Source organism: Astyanax mexicanus, chromosome 3 (assembly GCF_023375975.1).
Source record: "Astyanax mexicanus isolate ESR-SI-001 chromosome 3, AstMex3_surface, whole genome shotgun sequence".
Taxonomy (NCBI): Eukaryota; Metazoa; Chordata; class Actinopteri; order Characiformes; family Acestrorhamphidae; genus Astyanax; species Astyanax mexicanus.
Genome location: NC_064410.1, coordinates 55,803,265 through 55,818,824, shown reverse-complemented (window position 1 = coordinate 55,818,824; position 15,560 = coordinate 55,803,265). Strand labels below are relative to the sequence as shown.

Genomic DNA, 15,560 nt, shown 5'->3' with positions numbered 1-15,560 from the left:
TATGTAATAATAAAATGCTTCTCTGGTGAGCTTTTTTTTTACATGCCTCCCCTGTCTCTCTCTGTCATGCTCGGTGAGACTTTAGTTTTCACCCGTTCTTATTTTTCCGGCCCTTCCTGGGCTTCCTATCTCTTTATAAGGATGTTTTTTTTTCGGGTGGTGTCCCAATTCACTTGCCGGGGCAGTGTTAGTGTATTGGATCGCAACCCTGACGACATGGGTTCAATCCTACGTAAGGAGCTCTGTGTTAATTTATTCATATTTTCCTTTTTTCTTGGGTTTACCTGCTTTTTTTTAGAGTTCAACTGTTCTGCAATTGGGTTCAACAACTCTGGGCTGGAGAGCTACCAGTCTGTAGCGCTCCATCCCATTACACTTCATTTTCCAAAGCAGATAATGGCTTGGGAAATATCTTAAACTTAATATCCGACTCCTGGTATAGCTCTCAGAGGCTGTGTAGACCACAAAGACCAAACTGCAATAAGTAATTAATTAATTGATTTATTCATTTATGCCATTAATTTAGCTGACACTCTTATCCAGAGTGACTTATAAGGTTATTCCTATTACAGAGGTGAACCCATGTAGTGTTAGGAGTCTTGCCCAAGGTCTCTTATTGGTTTAGCACAGCATCGTCACCCAGATCAGGAATTGAACCCAAGTCTCCAACATGATGCGGTAGCTCACTGGCATGGTTGGTGTGGTGTTATCCACTGCGCCACACCAACCATGCCCAGGGTTCATACACATTTGCCTTCAAGGCAATTTTTTTTTTTTTATGACTGTACGATTTTTAAAACATCAGCACAGACATGGACAATAAAATCAATAAAATTAACTAAAACTATAATTACAATTAATTATAGTAGGTCTAAAATGAATACGATAAAATGTTGACACACAATCTTTAATAATAAAATGTGTGTCAGATCCTAAAAGCTCAATTGTGTAGGGCTAAATTACTGAATTAACTCTGAACTGAATTTCTCCATCGATAAACTGAAATACAAAGTTTTGTAGATCAAATTTTTATGACTCAAAACTGTCTGTATATTTTTTTTTTCCAAAACTTATCCAGGCCTGGAAATTACTATGTTTTAAATTTCATGACCATATGAACCTATAGGCCACTATATTTTATTTTTACATCTCCACTGGAACAATGAATCTTGGGATATGTTGGCTGATGAAGGAAGGGCCACACATTGGATTCTTCACTTCAACGGAAAAGAAGGTGGCATTTTTCAAACGCATATAAAGGATTCTCTAAAAATTGAACATCCTAGTTGCGCCAGTGTGAAGGAATCAGTGTTCAAATGCAGCCTCTGAAGTATGCATCCTCTACATTTTTAACACACCATATATGACCAAATACTGTGCCTTTTTCAAGATGAAATTACTTGAATTGAGAGCATCAGTTGTAAAGTTGTGAAGAGGTAGAGTAGGTATTGAGTACATGTTCTAACCCATATTATGGCGAGAACTACTCAACTAAGCAAAGAAAATAAAAATACTTTATGAAATGAAGGTCAGTCAATCAAAACATTTCAAAAACTTTAAAAGTATCCTCAATTGTAGCCACTGCAAAGACCATTAAAAACTTTATGATGAAACTGGCACTCATCAGGACCACCCCAGGAAAGAAAGAGCAAGAGTTTTCTCTGTTGCACAGGATAAGTTAATCAGAGTTATCCCTCTCAGAATCCATAATTTAACAACTCCCCACATAAGAGCACCTAAATGCTTCACATTTGAGTATTTTGGTTCATTTAATATTTTTAAGCTACTACATGATTCCTTATGTGTTCCTCCATAGTCTGGATTACTTCAGTCTTCATTTACAATATAGGAAAAAAATAAAATAAAAACATTGAATAAAATGGTTTTTCAAACTTTTGACTGGTACAGTGTATTTTCTTGGTCTGTATTGTCTAGTCAAAATTATTTTATAGAATATCTGGTTTTATTTTTGCTTTTTATTATAATCATTTAAAACAACAGTGTAATTAAAATGATATCACTGGAGTCATTTCAGGCTAAAGCAGTCATCATTAATTCTAATTCACATTCTGTACAAAACATGGTTTTGTTTTTTTAATATAATAAACAGAAAGCTCAGTGAAATCAAACCGTGGGCCGAGAACATCTTTCCAATCCTGCGATCATATGATCTTTAGCTGATTCCAGCAGCATGCACAAATAAAATAATAAAAAGCCTCTCTTAGATGGATGAAGTCTAACATGGAACAGGGGATCTGAAGTCCTGAGGCCTATTTTATACAGTCTTTCGCCCCTGAAGCTCAAAAGAGAAGAAGAGAGCTTTATGTTTCTTGATGTTCAGAGCGATGGATTTTTTTCCCAGTGGTTTTGAATAGTGCTCGTGAAGGACGAGGTTTTTTTATTTATGCCAATGATAGCTCCTCTGGTCCTACAAAAGACTGTTAAACTATATGTAACAAAAGACTCCACATCCACTTTTAACTTTCCTGTTCTTTTTTTTTGTTCTTTAGTTTTAGTTTTTTTTTTTTTTTGTTTCCCACCCACTCACTGTCCTCTGGCATTAAGCATTTTGGCACCATTTACATTATTATGCTTTGCTTATTGTAAATGACAGGCTGTAAAAATGATAACACATAATAAAAAAATCACTATCACCCATAAAAAACATCATCAGTTTTTTTCACAGTAAATGGGTCAATAGAAATGGCCCAAAATGACTTGGAATATTTTTATTCTAGTGGAAGTTAAAAGATCTTTTGGTACCACTTTAAAATAAGACTACCCTTATAAAGGGTTTATAAATGGTTTACAATTAGTTTATTAATGGCTACTAATTAGGTTGCAAATGCTTTAAAAATCATTAATAATCAGGTCATTGTTGCCCTTTCTATGTATATGTTATAACTGATTATTAATGTTTTTACAGGCATTTATAACCTTATTAGTAGCCATTAATAAACTAATTGTGAACCATTTATAAACCCTTTATAAAGGTAGTCTTATTTTAAAGTGGTACCGATCTTTTCTTGGTCTTGTAAAGTTGTGAATATTTTTATACAGTTTTTGAGTGACAGATACAATTCCCTCCAAAAGTATTGGAACAACAAGATCACAACTTCAGCTTTATTTTCAGATTATTTACATCTGGATCTGATACACAGTTCAGAAGATGTCAAACATGATGGCAGCAGTACAACGAAGTCAATGAAGTCTTCAACCAGCCAAAACGGGCACATGTCACCCCACTGCTCATTGAGCTCCATTGGCTACCAGTTGCTGCTCATATCAAATTCAAAGCTCTTACATTCACCTACAAGGTGATGACAGAACAGCTCCTTCCTACCTGCACTGATCACTCCTGAAGGCTTACGCTACCTCCCGGCCGCTGCGCTCCTCCAATGAACGTCACCTAGCTTTACCAAACAAACCTTCACACAAAGCAATCCAGACTGTTCCCATACAGAGTTCCCCAATAGTGGAACAAACTACTGTACCTTCCACTACCAGATCAGGAGAATCTCTCACTATCTTTAATAAACTCTCTTTAATAAGCGCTCTTCAAAGAGCACTTACTCTCCTAACACCTCTAACTAACTACCTTCTACTACCAGATCAGGAGAATCTCTCACTATCTTTAATAAACTCCTGAAGACAGAGCTCTTCAAAGAGCACTTACTCTCCTAACACCTCTAACTAACTACCTTCTACTACCAGATCAGGAGAATCTCTCACTATCTTTAATAAACTCCTGAAGACAGAGCTCTTCAAAGAGCACTTACTCTCCTAACACCTCTAACTAACTACCTTCCACTACCAGATCAGGAGGATCTCTCACTATCTTTAATAAACTCCTGAAGACAGAGCTCTTCAAAGAGCACTTACTCTCTTTACACCTCTAACTAACTACCTTCCACTACCAGATCAGGAGGATCTCTCACTATCTTTAATAAACTCCTGAATACAGAGCTCTTCAAAGAGCACTTACTCTCCTGACACCTCTAACTAACTACCTTCCACTACCAGATCAGGAGGATCTCTCACTATCTTTAATAAACTCCTGAAGACAGAGCTCTTCAAAGAGCACTTACTCTCTTTACACCTCTAACTAACTAAACTAACTATATCTAACTTCATTTCCTTCTTCCTCTTCTTTCCTCCTCTATACCATAAAAGTCCTTTTGCCCTCAAAGGATCCCTGCCATGGTGAGCAGCTGTGCGCCACAACTCACAGGGAAGCAGGCAAGCTGCATCGTGCCCGCAGCAGGTCCACAAGCGGCAGGTTGACCAACAGCGTAGGGGCAGGGCAGATTACGATGGAAGTTGGGGTCTTATTCCAAATTTATTGTGTGCGTTAACGCCTTAATATTGACACCCCTACACAAAACACACTGCCAAAACTCATCATATAAAGGAACTCATCATCATATAAACCCTGTACAGCAGGCATTTTAAAGAGGAGACTGAAGGGAGTAAACCCCCAAAAAAACATCAACTGAAAAAGGCTGCATTGAAAGACAGAAGGTGCTATCTTCTGAACAGTGTATCTGATCCAGATTCAGTAAACATCTAGAAATAAAATGCTGATCTTTTACCTCATATTTTATTACTTATAATTTCAAACCCAAATGTTTTCAGCGACTGACCTCACTGTTCCAATACCTCTGGAAGGGAGTGTACAATATATACTTTAAAGTCCAGTGAAAGTTTTTTTTGTGACCTATAATAACTCCACAAACTCTACAGGTTCATTATTTAGCTATGAATCACGATGCATACAATCTTGTGCATGACTTGGTAGCTGCTTTAATTAAACATATTTTTAGGGCCTAAGAAACTGTGCCTAATCTGTGCTTAATTTTGCCAGTAGTCTCACATTATCATATAAACACCTGGTTTTGGTAAATCTCTGCTTAATGATGTTAATTCATGTTGTCTGAAACCCTGATAGTGACATTTATGTGGTCTGGACATGTCCCACTTAGAATGATGGCCCAGATGTGGGCCAGGTGCAAAACTCATGAAAATGAGTGAAAATACAATTAGTTTTACACACATAAACAGCACCAATTAGCCTAATATCACAGCCATCAAACCAAGCTGAACTGCTTGAATTTTGGCACCAGGAGTGGCATAAAGTTATACAAAAGCAGTGTGTAAGACTGGTGGAGGACAACATGCCAAGATGCATGACAATGACGATTAAAAACCAGGGTTATTCCACCAAATATTTTTTTCTGAATTCTTAAAACTTTATGAATATGAGCTTGTTTTATTTGCATTATTTCATTATATAAGTTGGGGATTTGATTATGAGTTAGGAGTTGGAGATAAGTTGGGCATTTGAGGATGGGTTGAGAGTTGGGGATGAGTTGGGGATTTGAGGATGGGTTGGGAGTTGGAGATAAGTTGGGCATTTGAGGATGGGTTGAGAGTTGGGGATGAGTTGGGGATTTGAGGATGGGTTGGGAGTTGGGGATGAGTTGGGGATTTGAGGATGAGTTGGGATTTGGGGATGAGTTGGGGATTTGAGGATGAGTTGGGAGTTGGGGATGAGTTGGGGATTTGAGGATGAGTTGGGAGTTGGGGATGAGTTGGGGATTTGAGGATGGGTTGGGAGTTGGGGATGAGTTGGGGATTTGAGGATGAGTTGGGGATGAGTTGGGGATTTGAAGATGAGTTGGGAGTTGGGGATTTGAGGATGGGTTGGGAGTTGGGGATGAGTTGGGGATTTGAGGATGAGTTGGGAGTTGGGGATGAGTTGGGGATTTGAAGATGAGTTGGGAGTTGGGGATTTGAGGATGAGTTATAAATCGATACAGAACATACAGAACCTGTCTGACCCCATGTTCAACCATATCTCATCTTTTTTACTGTATACATCTTGTACAGTTACTAGAGCTCTGAAACTCTGAAAGCACTCAGCCTGTGGTAAAGTGTTCATGTAGACACTGAGACTCTTCAGCCAGACTAATTGTTACATGAACATGACCTGAACATGTGTATGACTCAAATTAATAGTGTATGGATGCAAGAAGTTAAGAGTTCAGAGAGCGTTTTTCTGTCGCTAAATGCCAGAGTTACTTTTAATAGTATGTCTGGCCTTTAGCAACAAGCGTGTGTTTCAGCTGAAGTGGACAAGGTCTCCCCTCTACCGCTGTATCACGACATATTCCTGAGAAAAAATTACAGTATGATATCTTTAACAGATCAGAGCAAGAGAACTTACAGGATTTTTTTTAAAGCAGTGCTAATTTACTCCTGCTCCCGTGTTTGGTAATTAGCCATAAGGGGGAAGAGCAATTTCTTTAGCCTGTTTAGTGTTTTGCAATAAATCATGTTTGTTATTATACTTGTGTAAATTTGGAATAAATAAATGTTTAATACTGGTGTCTTGCCTGAAGTTAACAGCCTTAAATTGTTTTTCTTTTGGTTAGGAAATTCCAAGCATAAACCAACACCACGAAGTTCATGGAACAGCAAATTATACGAATATTAAATAATAATGAATAACTTGTATTACATATATAACTAGGGGAAATAGTGGAAATATCAATCCAGTTAACCAGGATTATTACACTGTCATTTTAAAGAAACTTAGAAAAGCATAACTGGAGGTGTGGAGCAGTGGAGCTCCACCTAATACTTTTTAGAATTGTGGGATATGTTTGTGGTAGATTCATGAGTTGAGGATAAGTTGAGGGTTTAGTTGGGGAGTTGAGAATGAATTGGGAATGTGTTGAGAATAAGTTGGGGAGTTGAGGATGAGTTGGGGAAATAAGGATGCGTTGGGGAAATGAGGATGAGTTAGGAGTTGGAATGAGTTTGAGAGTTGGGGATGAGTTTGAGAGTTGGGGAGTTGGGGATGAGGAGGGGAGTTGGGGAAGAGTTAGGAGTTGGGGATGAGTTGGGGATGAGAAGGGGAGATGGGGATGAGTTGGGAGTTGGGGATAAGGAGGGGAGTTGGGATGAGCTGGAGATGATTGAGGGAAGTTGGGGATGGGCTGAGTACTTGGGGATGAGAAGGGAAGTGGTGGATGAGTTGAGAATGAGTTTTGGATGAGTAGGAAAGTTGTGGGTGAGTTGGGGATGGGCTGAGGACGTGGGGATACGTTGGGGGTTGAGCATGAGGTGGTAGATTGAGGATAAGTTGGAATTTAATTATGAGTTGATGAGTTGGGGATGAGTAGGAAAGTTGTGGATGAGTGGGGGACTTGGGTGAGTTGGGCAGTTGGGGATAAGTTGGAGAATTAGTGATGGATTGGGGAGTTAAGGAGGAGTTAGCGATAAGTAAGGGGAGTTAGGGATGGGTTGGGGATTTAAGGATGAGTTAGGAATTTGGGGACGGATTAAGGAGTTGAGGATGTGTTGGGGAGTGAGGAGTAGGGGAGTTAGAGCTTTGGAGATGGATTGAGGAGTTAAAGAGGGGTTGGGGATAAGTAAGGGGAGGTAGTAACAGATTGGGGATTTAAGGATGAGTTTGGAATTTGGGGATGGATTAAGTAGTTGAGGATGAGTTATGGATGGGATAGGGATGAGTAGGGGAGTTGTGGATGAGTTGGAAAGTTGGGGATGGATTAAAGAGATGAGGATGAGTTGGGGATGGGATATGGATGAGTTGGGGAGTTGTGGATGAGTTGGAAAGTTGGGGATGGATTGAAGAGTTGAGGATGAGCGATTGAGGGATAGGGATGAGTAGGGGAGTTGTGGATGAGTTGGGAAGTTGGGGATGGATTAAAGAGATGAGGATGAGTTGGGGATGGGATAGGGATGAGTAGGAGAGTTGTGGATGAGTTGGGAAGTTGGGGATGGATTGAAGAGTTGAGGATGAGTGATTGAGGGATAGGATAGGGATGATTTGGGGAATTGGGGGTGTTTTGAGGAACATTTTGACCCTCTAATGCTCATCTTAACACTGAATGCAATCAAATCCTCACAGAAATTGTCTAGTTGACACCTAGAAGGAAGTTTTACTGGACAACAAAAGCCGCATAAACTTGTTTTTAATACCCTTGATATAAGGAACCAAAAATGAGCAGGTGACCCAATACTTTTGTTTATATAGTTCATATACCTATAATATTTGCATATTAATCTATCCATAACCTACATCTCAATGTCAGCTATCATTCTTACTGTGACACAAAACCATTTCTATAATCACGTTGTTAGTCCGCATATCAAGCATCATTTTAATGTATCAGTTGTTCATCTTCACTGACCTGGTTTACAGATGTTGAACTCCATGGCTCCTCCGGAGTTGAGGAATTTCTGAACGATGGTCTTGGCCAGGATGTTGGGGGAGAACAGCACAGGGCGTTTGCGTGGGCAGTGGTGTGGGGTTACTGGACTGTATGGTATCAGGTTCAGATCACTCTTGTTCAGGTCATTCTCAGAGTCTGAGCAGTCTGACACATGGCAACAGAAACACATTATTCATATGGTAACAAAACAATGTTTACATAAACATAAAAACGCAAAAAAAAGTCAAGTAAAGTTTAAAATAAAAAAGAGGATGTGTTTTGTAGGCCAAGCTACAAACATCAGCTAAAGCTCAGAATAAAAAAGCAGAAGAGCAAGAATCATATTCAGTGCGGTCTATAGACCTGACAGATATGCTATATGACCAAATGTTTGCGCAAAGCATTTGGAATGATGGTGCTCAAACTACAAATCCCATGATCCCCTGTTTCCTAGGGATTCGCTCCATCTTTTGTGTACAGTTATTAGCCTTTTTAATATAGTATCCATCCATCCATCCATCCATCCATTCATCCATTCATCTATATAAACCCTATCTGCACCAGTATGACTTTATGAAGTATTGCCAACGCTGTTTTAATTCCGACTCTCTCTTTCTCTATGGTGTCTCTTTTTCACTTGATTGATTGATTTGTTTGAGTTTCTGGTTTTGATTCTGGCTTTATTCACTCAATTCAGAACTCAGATTTTGCCCATGACTGCTTTAATTGCCTGTGTGATAATGGTTTTTATAGCATTATATATTTTCTATTCTTCTTTGTTTTAATTTATGTTTAAATATGTTTCTTATTGTATTGTGTGTCCATCCATCCATCCATCCATCTATATAAACCCTATCTGCACCAGTATGACAGTATTGCCGACTTAATTTCGACTCTTTCTCTAGGGTGTCTCTTTTTCACTTGATTGCTTGGTTTGTTCGGGTTTCTGGTTTTGATTCTGGCTTTGTTCACTCAATTCAGAACTCAGATTTTGCCCATGATTGCTTCAATTGCCTGTGTGATAATGGTTTTTCTAACACCCTGCTTGTTTACCATCTGTGAGCTTTGTCATATTAAGCCTCCCTTTAACTTTTAGATCTGTCAGCATTTGACCCGCTCCTCTGGTGTTACTGCATGTGTTTCAAATTAACTTTGATTTGATTTGGTTTGATTTAAAATCATTATCAAAAGAGCAGCTTGCAGCAATGCTGTAGTAGAGAGTCTTTCCTACACAGTAGAGACAATTACCAATCTCCAACAAACACAAGATAAACGCTTTTTAATACTCTTTCTGAATTTCAGAAAGAACAATGAATGAGCAGTTGTCCCAATGCTTTTGTACATAAAGGGACCTGTTTTATCAATAGCTCACCAGTCAATTGTGGATTGCACAGCTGGATTTAGGGCATGTTGGCGTGTCTTTTGTATGATGAGGGCGCAAAAAATATGCCTTGCGGAGCTCAAAATGCGCAAAAAAAAGGCATGTACAAATGATCTTAATTATCTTAATCATGGGTGTGTTTTTTGGTGTAACATAAAATAAACCAATCAGTGTGTCAGTTGTCATTCCCTTTAAGAGGCAGGTGTGCTCTGACTTTGGCATGTTTACATCTTAACATTGCAGCGCTTTATGTGTCTCAGCTGACGATAAGTGTGTAAATAGACTGTTGATGGGGTGTAAGATAGCAATGAGCTTCACAAAGCGTCTTGCGCAGTGTGTACGATAGGACCCAAAGTGTATTTTATAAGCAATTATACATTACTTGAGACATGTTTAAGGATTAAGTACATCGGAGGCACGGCCACCAGGCTTACCGTCAGGCTTCATGCTTTCAAAGCTTGCTCTGGGAAGAGTTGCCAGATGTCCTCCATTGACGATGCGGACACGGTCATTGCTGTCCATCCTTTTGTACTTGTTGTCAGCCCTGCTGACAAACTGACACCACAACACATTATTATATTATTATATAATTTTAATCTTCCCTAGTCCTACTGCTAATTTATCTGAGGGTGTTTTTGACCTTGTTTGACCCACTGTCGTGCTGTTATCTGAAAAAAGAAAAATATCTCTAGTAGTTTGTCTCAGTAGCTAGCTAGCTAATTTTCCCATTCCACCTTAAATGGTGCAACAGACAGCAGGGACTGCAGAATTTAAGACAGAACTTAATTTCTGCACCATCTACCCCCTTTCTGAAGATAATGCCCTAAAGTTAACTAGTTAACCAGCAGCAGCTAGGTTACTGAACTTTAGCTATCCTGATTTGGTATCAGGAGCTTGAAGCAGTTGCAATCTTTAGGGGGAGGATTTCAGAGTGAAAAGAAGGGGTAGGGGTAAGGGGTAGGGCCAAGGGGTGAAATGGGATTGGGCCTAAGACTAACTCTTTAGGCCAGACCAAATTTTGGTCCACAGCACCTTTTAAATCTTTTAAAAGAAGTGTGAAAGATGCAATGAACCAAGATTTACTCTAATAGACCACAATTCGATCTGACCAAAAGAGGGGTCTGAATATGGTCTCGGTCTGGATCAACTAAACCATGGTGTGGATAGTCTGCAGTATGAAGACACTTTGTTGGATGGTTCAGACTTTTTAAACTAATTACAGGATGTTGTGGAAGACTATTGTTACGTATGAGGAGGGTAGACGTAAGAGCAGATATATATCAAAAATATTTCTTAAACAAACAGGATAAATAAAGCCAAAACTGAAAACAAACACGGGTAACGCAAAAACACAGAAAAACAAGACTAGGATATATTATTAAACTTACACAAAGACTAAGAAACAAAAACCAACCTGACAAATACTCAGCAAGGTAGCACACAAAAGACTAGACAAGGAAGACTTGAAACAAAGGGGCTTATATACACGAGGAGGGAACAGGAAACTGGAAACGCCTGAGGATCAATCAAGAGGGGGCGGGGTTACAAATCACTGATGACAGGGTGGGGCTAGGGCGGAGACAGGACCAAAACACAACAATAGCACATGGCTGGGAAACACATGACAGGTAAACAGAGGGCAGGAGCACAAGGGACCAAATAAGGGAAAAACACAAGACAGACATGGGCTAAGCTGTGACAACTATCATCACTTATTAAACAATAGAAGAAGAAAAAGTATTGGTGTTGAGCTGAAATGTTACTATTCTTCATATATAAAGTATTAACTGTGCTGGAGATTACTGTATCTACTGTAACTATATTCAAACTAAATGTAATGCTTCATTTGCCTGTGTGATGATTTTTTTTCTAAAGTATTGTTTGAATAAAGATTTAATGTCCAAATTTTAAACTTTGCTACAAACAACAAATGATTTTAAATTTAATTAGGGTGTGTGTTTCGTAACTTGAAGGCCGGAAAATAAGCATTGCACAGCACCAAACGTGCGAAAGGTATGTACTAATTATCCTAATTTATCATTGGTGATTACTGTATCTACTGTAACTGTAGATTATTCTGTCTGTATAGAAAAAAGTAAGTCTGTTGCTCTCATTCTGCTGCATGATGTGTGCAAATGCTTGAAGGGGATCCGGTTTCTGGAAGGGATGTAGAATTTGGCACAACACCTGGAACAGCATATTGTCCAATTGACAACCAATCAGTTTAAAGTATAGAGAGAAACAACCCCTGTAGGTAATGATGACAGGACTGCAGTGTGAAACCAAAACTACTAGGACTAAATGTACAGTATATAATGTAACAAACACATGAATCTTGGTTTAGACTCTGGTAAGGCCAGACTTAAAGCTACCTGGAGGATTTGGCAAATGAAGATGCTGGCTCTGGATAGACGAGGGCTGGACTTGGGGTCCAGTGGTGGGGTGGGCTCCTCAGGCTGCAAAGTGGTCTAAGGACACAAATGAAAGTAAAAGGTGAATCCCAATCAATCTGACCGTTGTGGCAATCATGCCTGGCTGCACTTTGTTGCAGAAACTGCAAGTAAGCAAGTTCTCTGTGTGGCCTTTGTGTGGAACCTCTGCTTCGCTCAGGGTGAACTTACCCGCAGTCCCCGCAGACTCTCCGCCTCCTCCCGGCCTCCGCGACACATCAGCTTCTGGATCTTCACCAGGAGGAGCTGCTGGGCCCTGGGGAGAGGAATGACCGTCAGTTCACAATGCAGCCTCCAATCAAATCACACACACACACACACACACTCCCAAGGGCTAATGTTCTTCAGTAGACATTAGACAAAGAGCTCTCTAAACACCAATCAATTCCAGGAGAGAAAGAAAACTTATTCACTTCATACCATTCATGAGCATAAAGGCTACATTCACCCAGCAGGTGAAAGCAGGCCACAAAATCTGTTTTTTTTTTGTTTTTTTTGTGACCCATATCTGACATTAGTCTACTATTATCAGAATAATCATGATAAAAACAACCTAAACACAGGTTTTCATTCTCTGCAAAACCCAAGACACATTTATTAATAGATATATTATCTTCTTATCACGCCATCAAAACCCTCGCTTACTGCTGTCATCCATTTTTTTCTTCTCCTTACAGACATTTTATCCTTCATCTTGACCTAAATGTGGCATTATTTTTGACCAGGCTCTTTATACTGAGCTGCACTGCTGTGAATCAGATACTGCATAATGAAGTAGACAAGCCAGATTAAAAAGATCATATTTTAATATATATATATATATATATATATATATATATATATATATATATATATATATATATATATATATATATATATATATTTTTTTTTTTTTTTTTTTTTTTTTTTTTTTGCCTGTTAACACTGGATAAACTGTATGTCGGATTTTAATGCCACATACTGAAGAGGCCCAAGTCTATCCAAATTTAGCAGAATTAATGCAAATGTGCCCAGTATGTCAAAATATACCTTAAATGCAGCATAAAACCTCTTGACTTAAAGCTCATAAAAAAAGCAGAGAACGTCTGTCAGAAATAAAGGTTATAAAATTTTAGTTGATTGACAATCTATGGAGGAGATTTTTTATTATTATCAGATTTAAAAACCCAAGACATATTTATGAGATCTGCTACCTTACAATCCCACCTCTAAAACCCTCGCTCACTGCTTTCATCCCTTTTGCCTTCCCAGAAGATGCTCCTCTCTCTCCCACACTCACACAGCTCCTGTGATCTCCAGCCTCAGGACTACGATACCCAGAATGCACCTCACACTGTCATCACTCCCTCTCATCACATCCCATTGCTCCCTCACACTGCACACGGCACTACCAGGAAGTCAATCACCTGAGTATTGATTTCATCTGTACACCTTACTATATTTACTACTGTACTATATATATATATATATATATATATATATATATATATACACACACACCTTCACATCTCACACACCTCGAAGAGTATTGTTTACAAAGCGCTATTCCTTGCCTATATATGGTATGTTTATCCTCTATGGCTGCTGTTTACCGGTATTGCCCTTGCCTCTTTTGACCTCCCCTTGTACATCTGGTTTAATTAAAGTGGCAGTCTGAATTTTTTTGTTTCTAAACTGGAAGCAGAAGCATTTCTGAGTGGAAAAGGGTTAAAATATTGTGTTTAATGGTACTAGTGTGCTAAAACGACCATCCCTGCTAGGTTTAATAATATATTAATTCTAAAAACTGGTGTGTTGGTCGCTTTTCGCAGGAGTTTTTCTGGCCACGTCACACGTCTTTACATACTTAGGTCACACGTACAGCCTCTAAAAGAGGATCCCGCTCAGTTTTACTGAACTCGAGCGGCTGGTGGAGCAATGGAGACTTCAGAAGGGGAAACTCAGAGCTGAGTAGCTCATTCACTCATAGTAAAACCAAAGTGTGTAGTTAAAATGAAGTTTCTGACTGAGCGCTCTCTCTCTCTCTGACTGGTGAGAATGGGTAATTGCACCGAACATGCGGAAGAATCATTTTAAACTGGGTGGGTGTGATGCGGTCTCCTTTCAGAGCGAATGAATCCGATTTCTAGGTTATAGATTCTAGGTCCTTGAAATCGGATTCATTTGCTCTGAAAGGAGACCGCATCACACCCACCCAGTTAAAAATGATTCTTCTGTATGCTCGTTGCAATTACCCATTCTCACCAGAGAGGGCCCTAAAGCCCACAACTTACAGACATCAGTTTTAATAAAGTATTTGTCCAGTCGTGACACCTGTCATCCATGTTCAAATACTTTTTGCCTTTTTTTTCTTTTTAATATAAAGGTTGCATGATGTTGCATTGCTGTGAATCAGTTATATATCTGATTTCAACACTGCACACTATTAGATTTAGTGTAGTATTTTGCTATTCACACTGCCACACAAATGATACATCTGTTTTCACACAGGGCGGAAAAGACCAGATTTGGGTCAACCTGCTGTGTGAATGTGTGAACGTAGCCTGAGGAACTAAAGCCACGTCAGGAGCCTGACCTGCTGTAGCTGGGTATGGTGCCCTTTTCCAGGTCCTTGTCGCTGAAGGTGTCCACACGGGCACACAGCCATTCACACCTGCCCTGGTGCCTGGTGTCCAACACATGCAGCACCTCGTCACAGCGCACGTTCAGAGAGCAGCTGTCCAGCTGACAGGAAATGTTCAGGTTGACGCGGATGTAGAACGAGTCGCCAGACACCACTCGGCCCTCGTCCATGTCCTTCTGCAGCCGCCTGTAGCCTGGAGACACAACGGTACAGCAGAACACGTCACTCACACACCACACAAACAGCACCTGAAAACACAAGCCATCACTGCATCACTGCTGCTGCTGCTGCTGACGCCACTGAGGCTACAATCACACGTCCAGCAACCAGGAGCCCTGAGCTGCCAGATGACATCTAACACTGTGAAGCACTGCACTCTGCGCTGGCAGAGTCATAAACTGTGAAACAACACATTAAATCAGTCAACAGGAGGACAAAGGTCAAGAAAAAGCATGCTGAAAATGCTACAATGCTTTTTATACAACATTATAGAACTTATATATCGCATTATACAGTCATATGAAAAAAGTTTGGGCACCCCTATGAATCTTAATCATTTTTAGTGCTAAATATTTGGGTGTTTGCAACATCCATTTCAGTTTGATATATCTAATAACTGATGGGTACAGTTATATACACCTCAGGCGACTCTGTTTGTGGCGTGCTTGCAGAAATAGCTTCTTTCGCATCACTCTCTCATACAGCTTCTCCTTATGCAAAGTGCGTTGTATTGTTGACCAATGCACAGTGACACCATCTGCAGCAAGATGATGCTGCAGCTCTTTGGAGGGGGTCTGTGGATTGTCTTTGACTGTTCTCACCATTCTTCTTCTCTGCCTTTCTGATATTTTTCTTGGCCTGCCACT

At 39.7% G+C, this 15,560-nt stretch overlaps 1 protein-coding gene across 2 annotated transcripts in view; it reads right to left on the bottom strand.

Moving 5' to 3' along the window:
- card11 (caspase recruitment domain family, member 11) overlaps positions 1 to 15,560 on the bottom strand; it is a 95,037-nt gene that overhangs the window by 10,707 nt on the left and 68,770 nt on the right. For both annotated transcript variants that reach the window (XM_022683380.2, XM_022683381.2), the window contains exons 17-21: positions 14,647 to 14,887; positions 12,243 to 12,327; positions 11,994 to 12,089; positions 10,056 to 10,176; positions 8,220 to 8,405 (exon numbers count right to left, since the gene is read on the bottom strand). In XM_022683380.2, the coding sequence (XP_022539101.1) occupies positions 8,220 to 8,405; positions 10,056 to 10,176; positions 11,994 to 12,089; positions 12,243 to 12,327; positions 14,647 to 14,887 (729 nt within the window). The remainder of the gene's footprint in view (positions 1 to 8,219; positions 8,406 to 10,055; positions 10,177 to 11,993; positions 12,090 to 12,242; positions 12,328 to 14,646; positions 14,888 to 15,560) is intronic.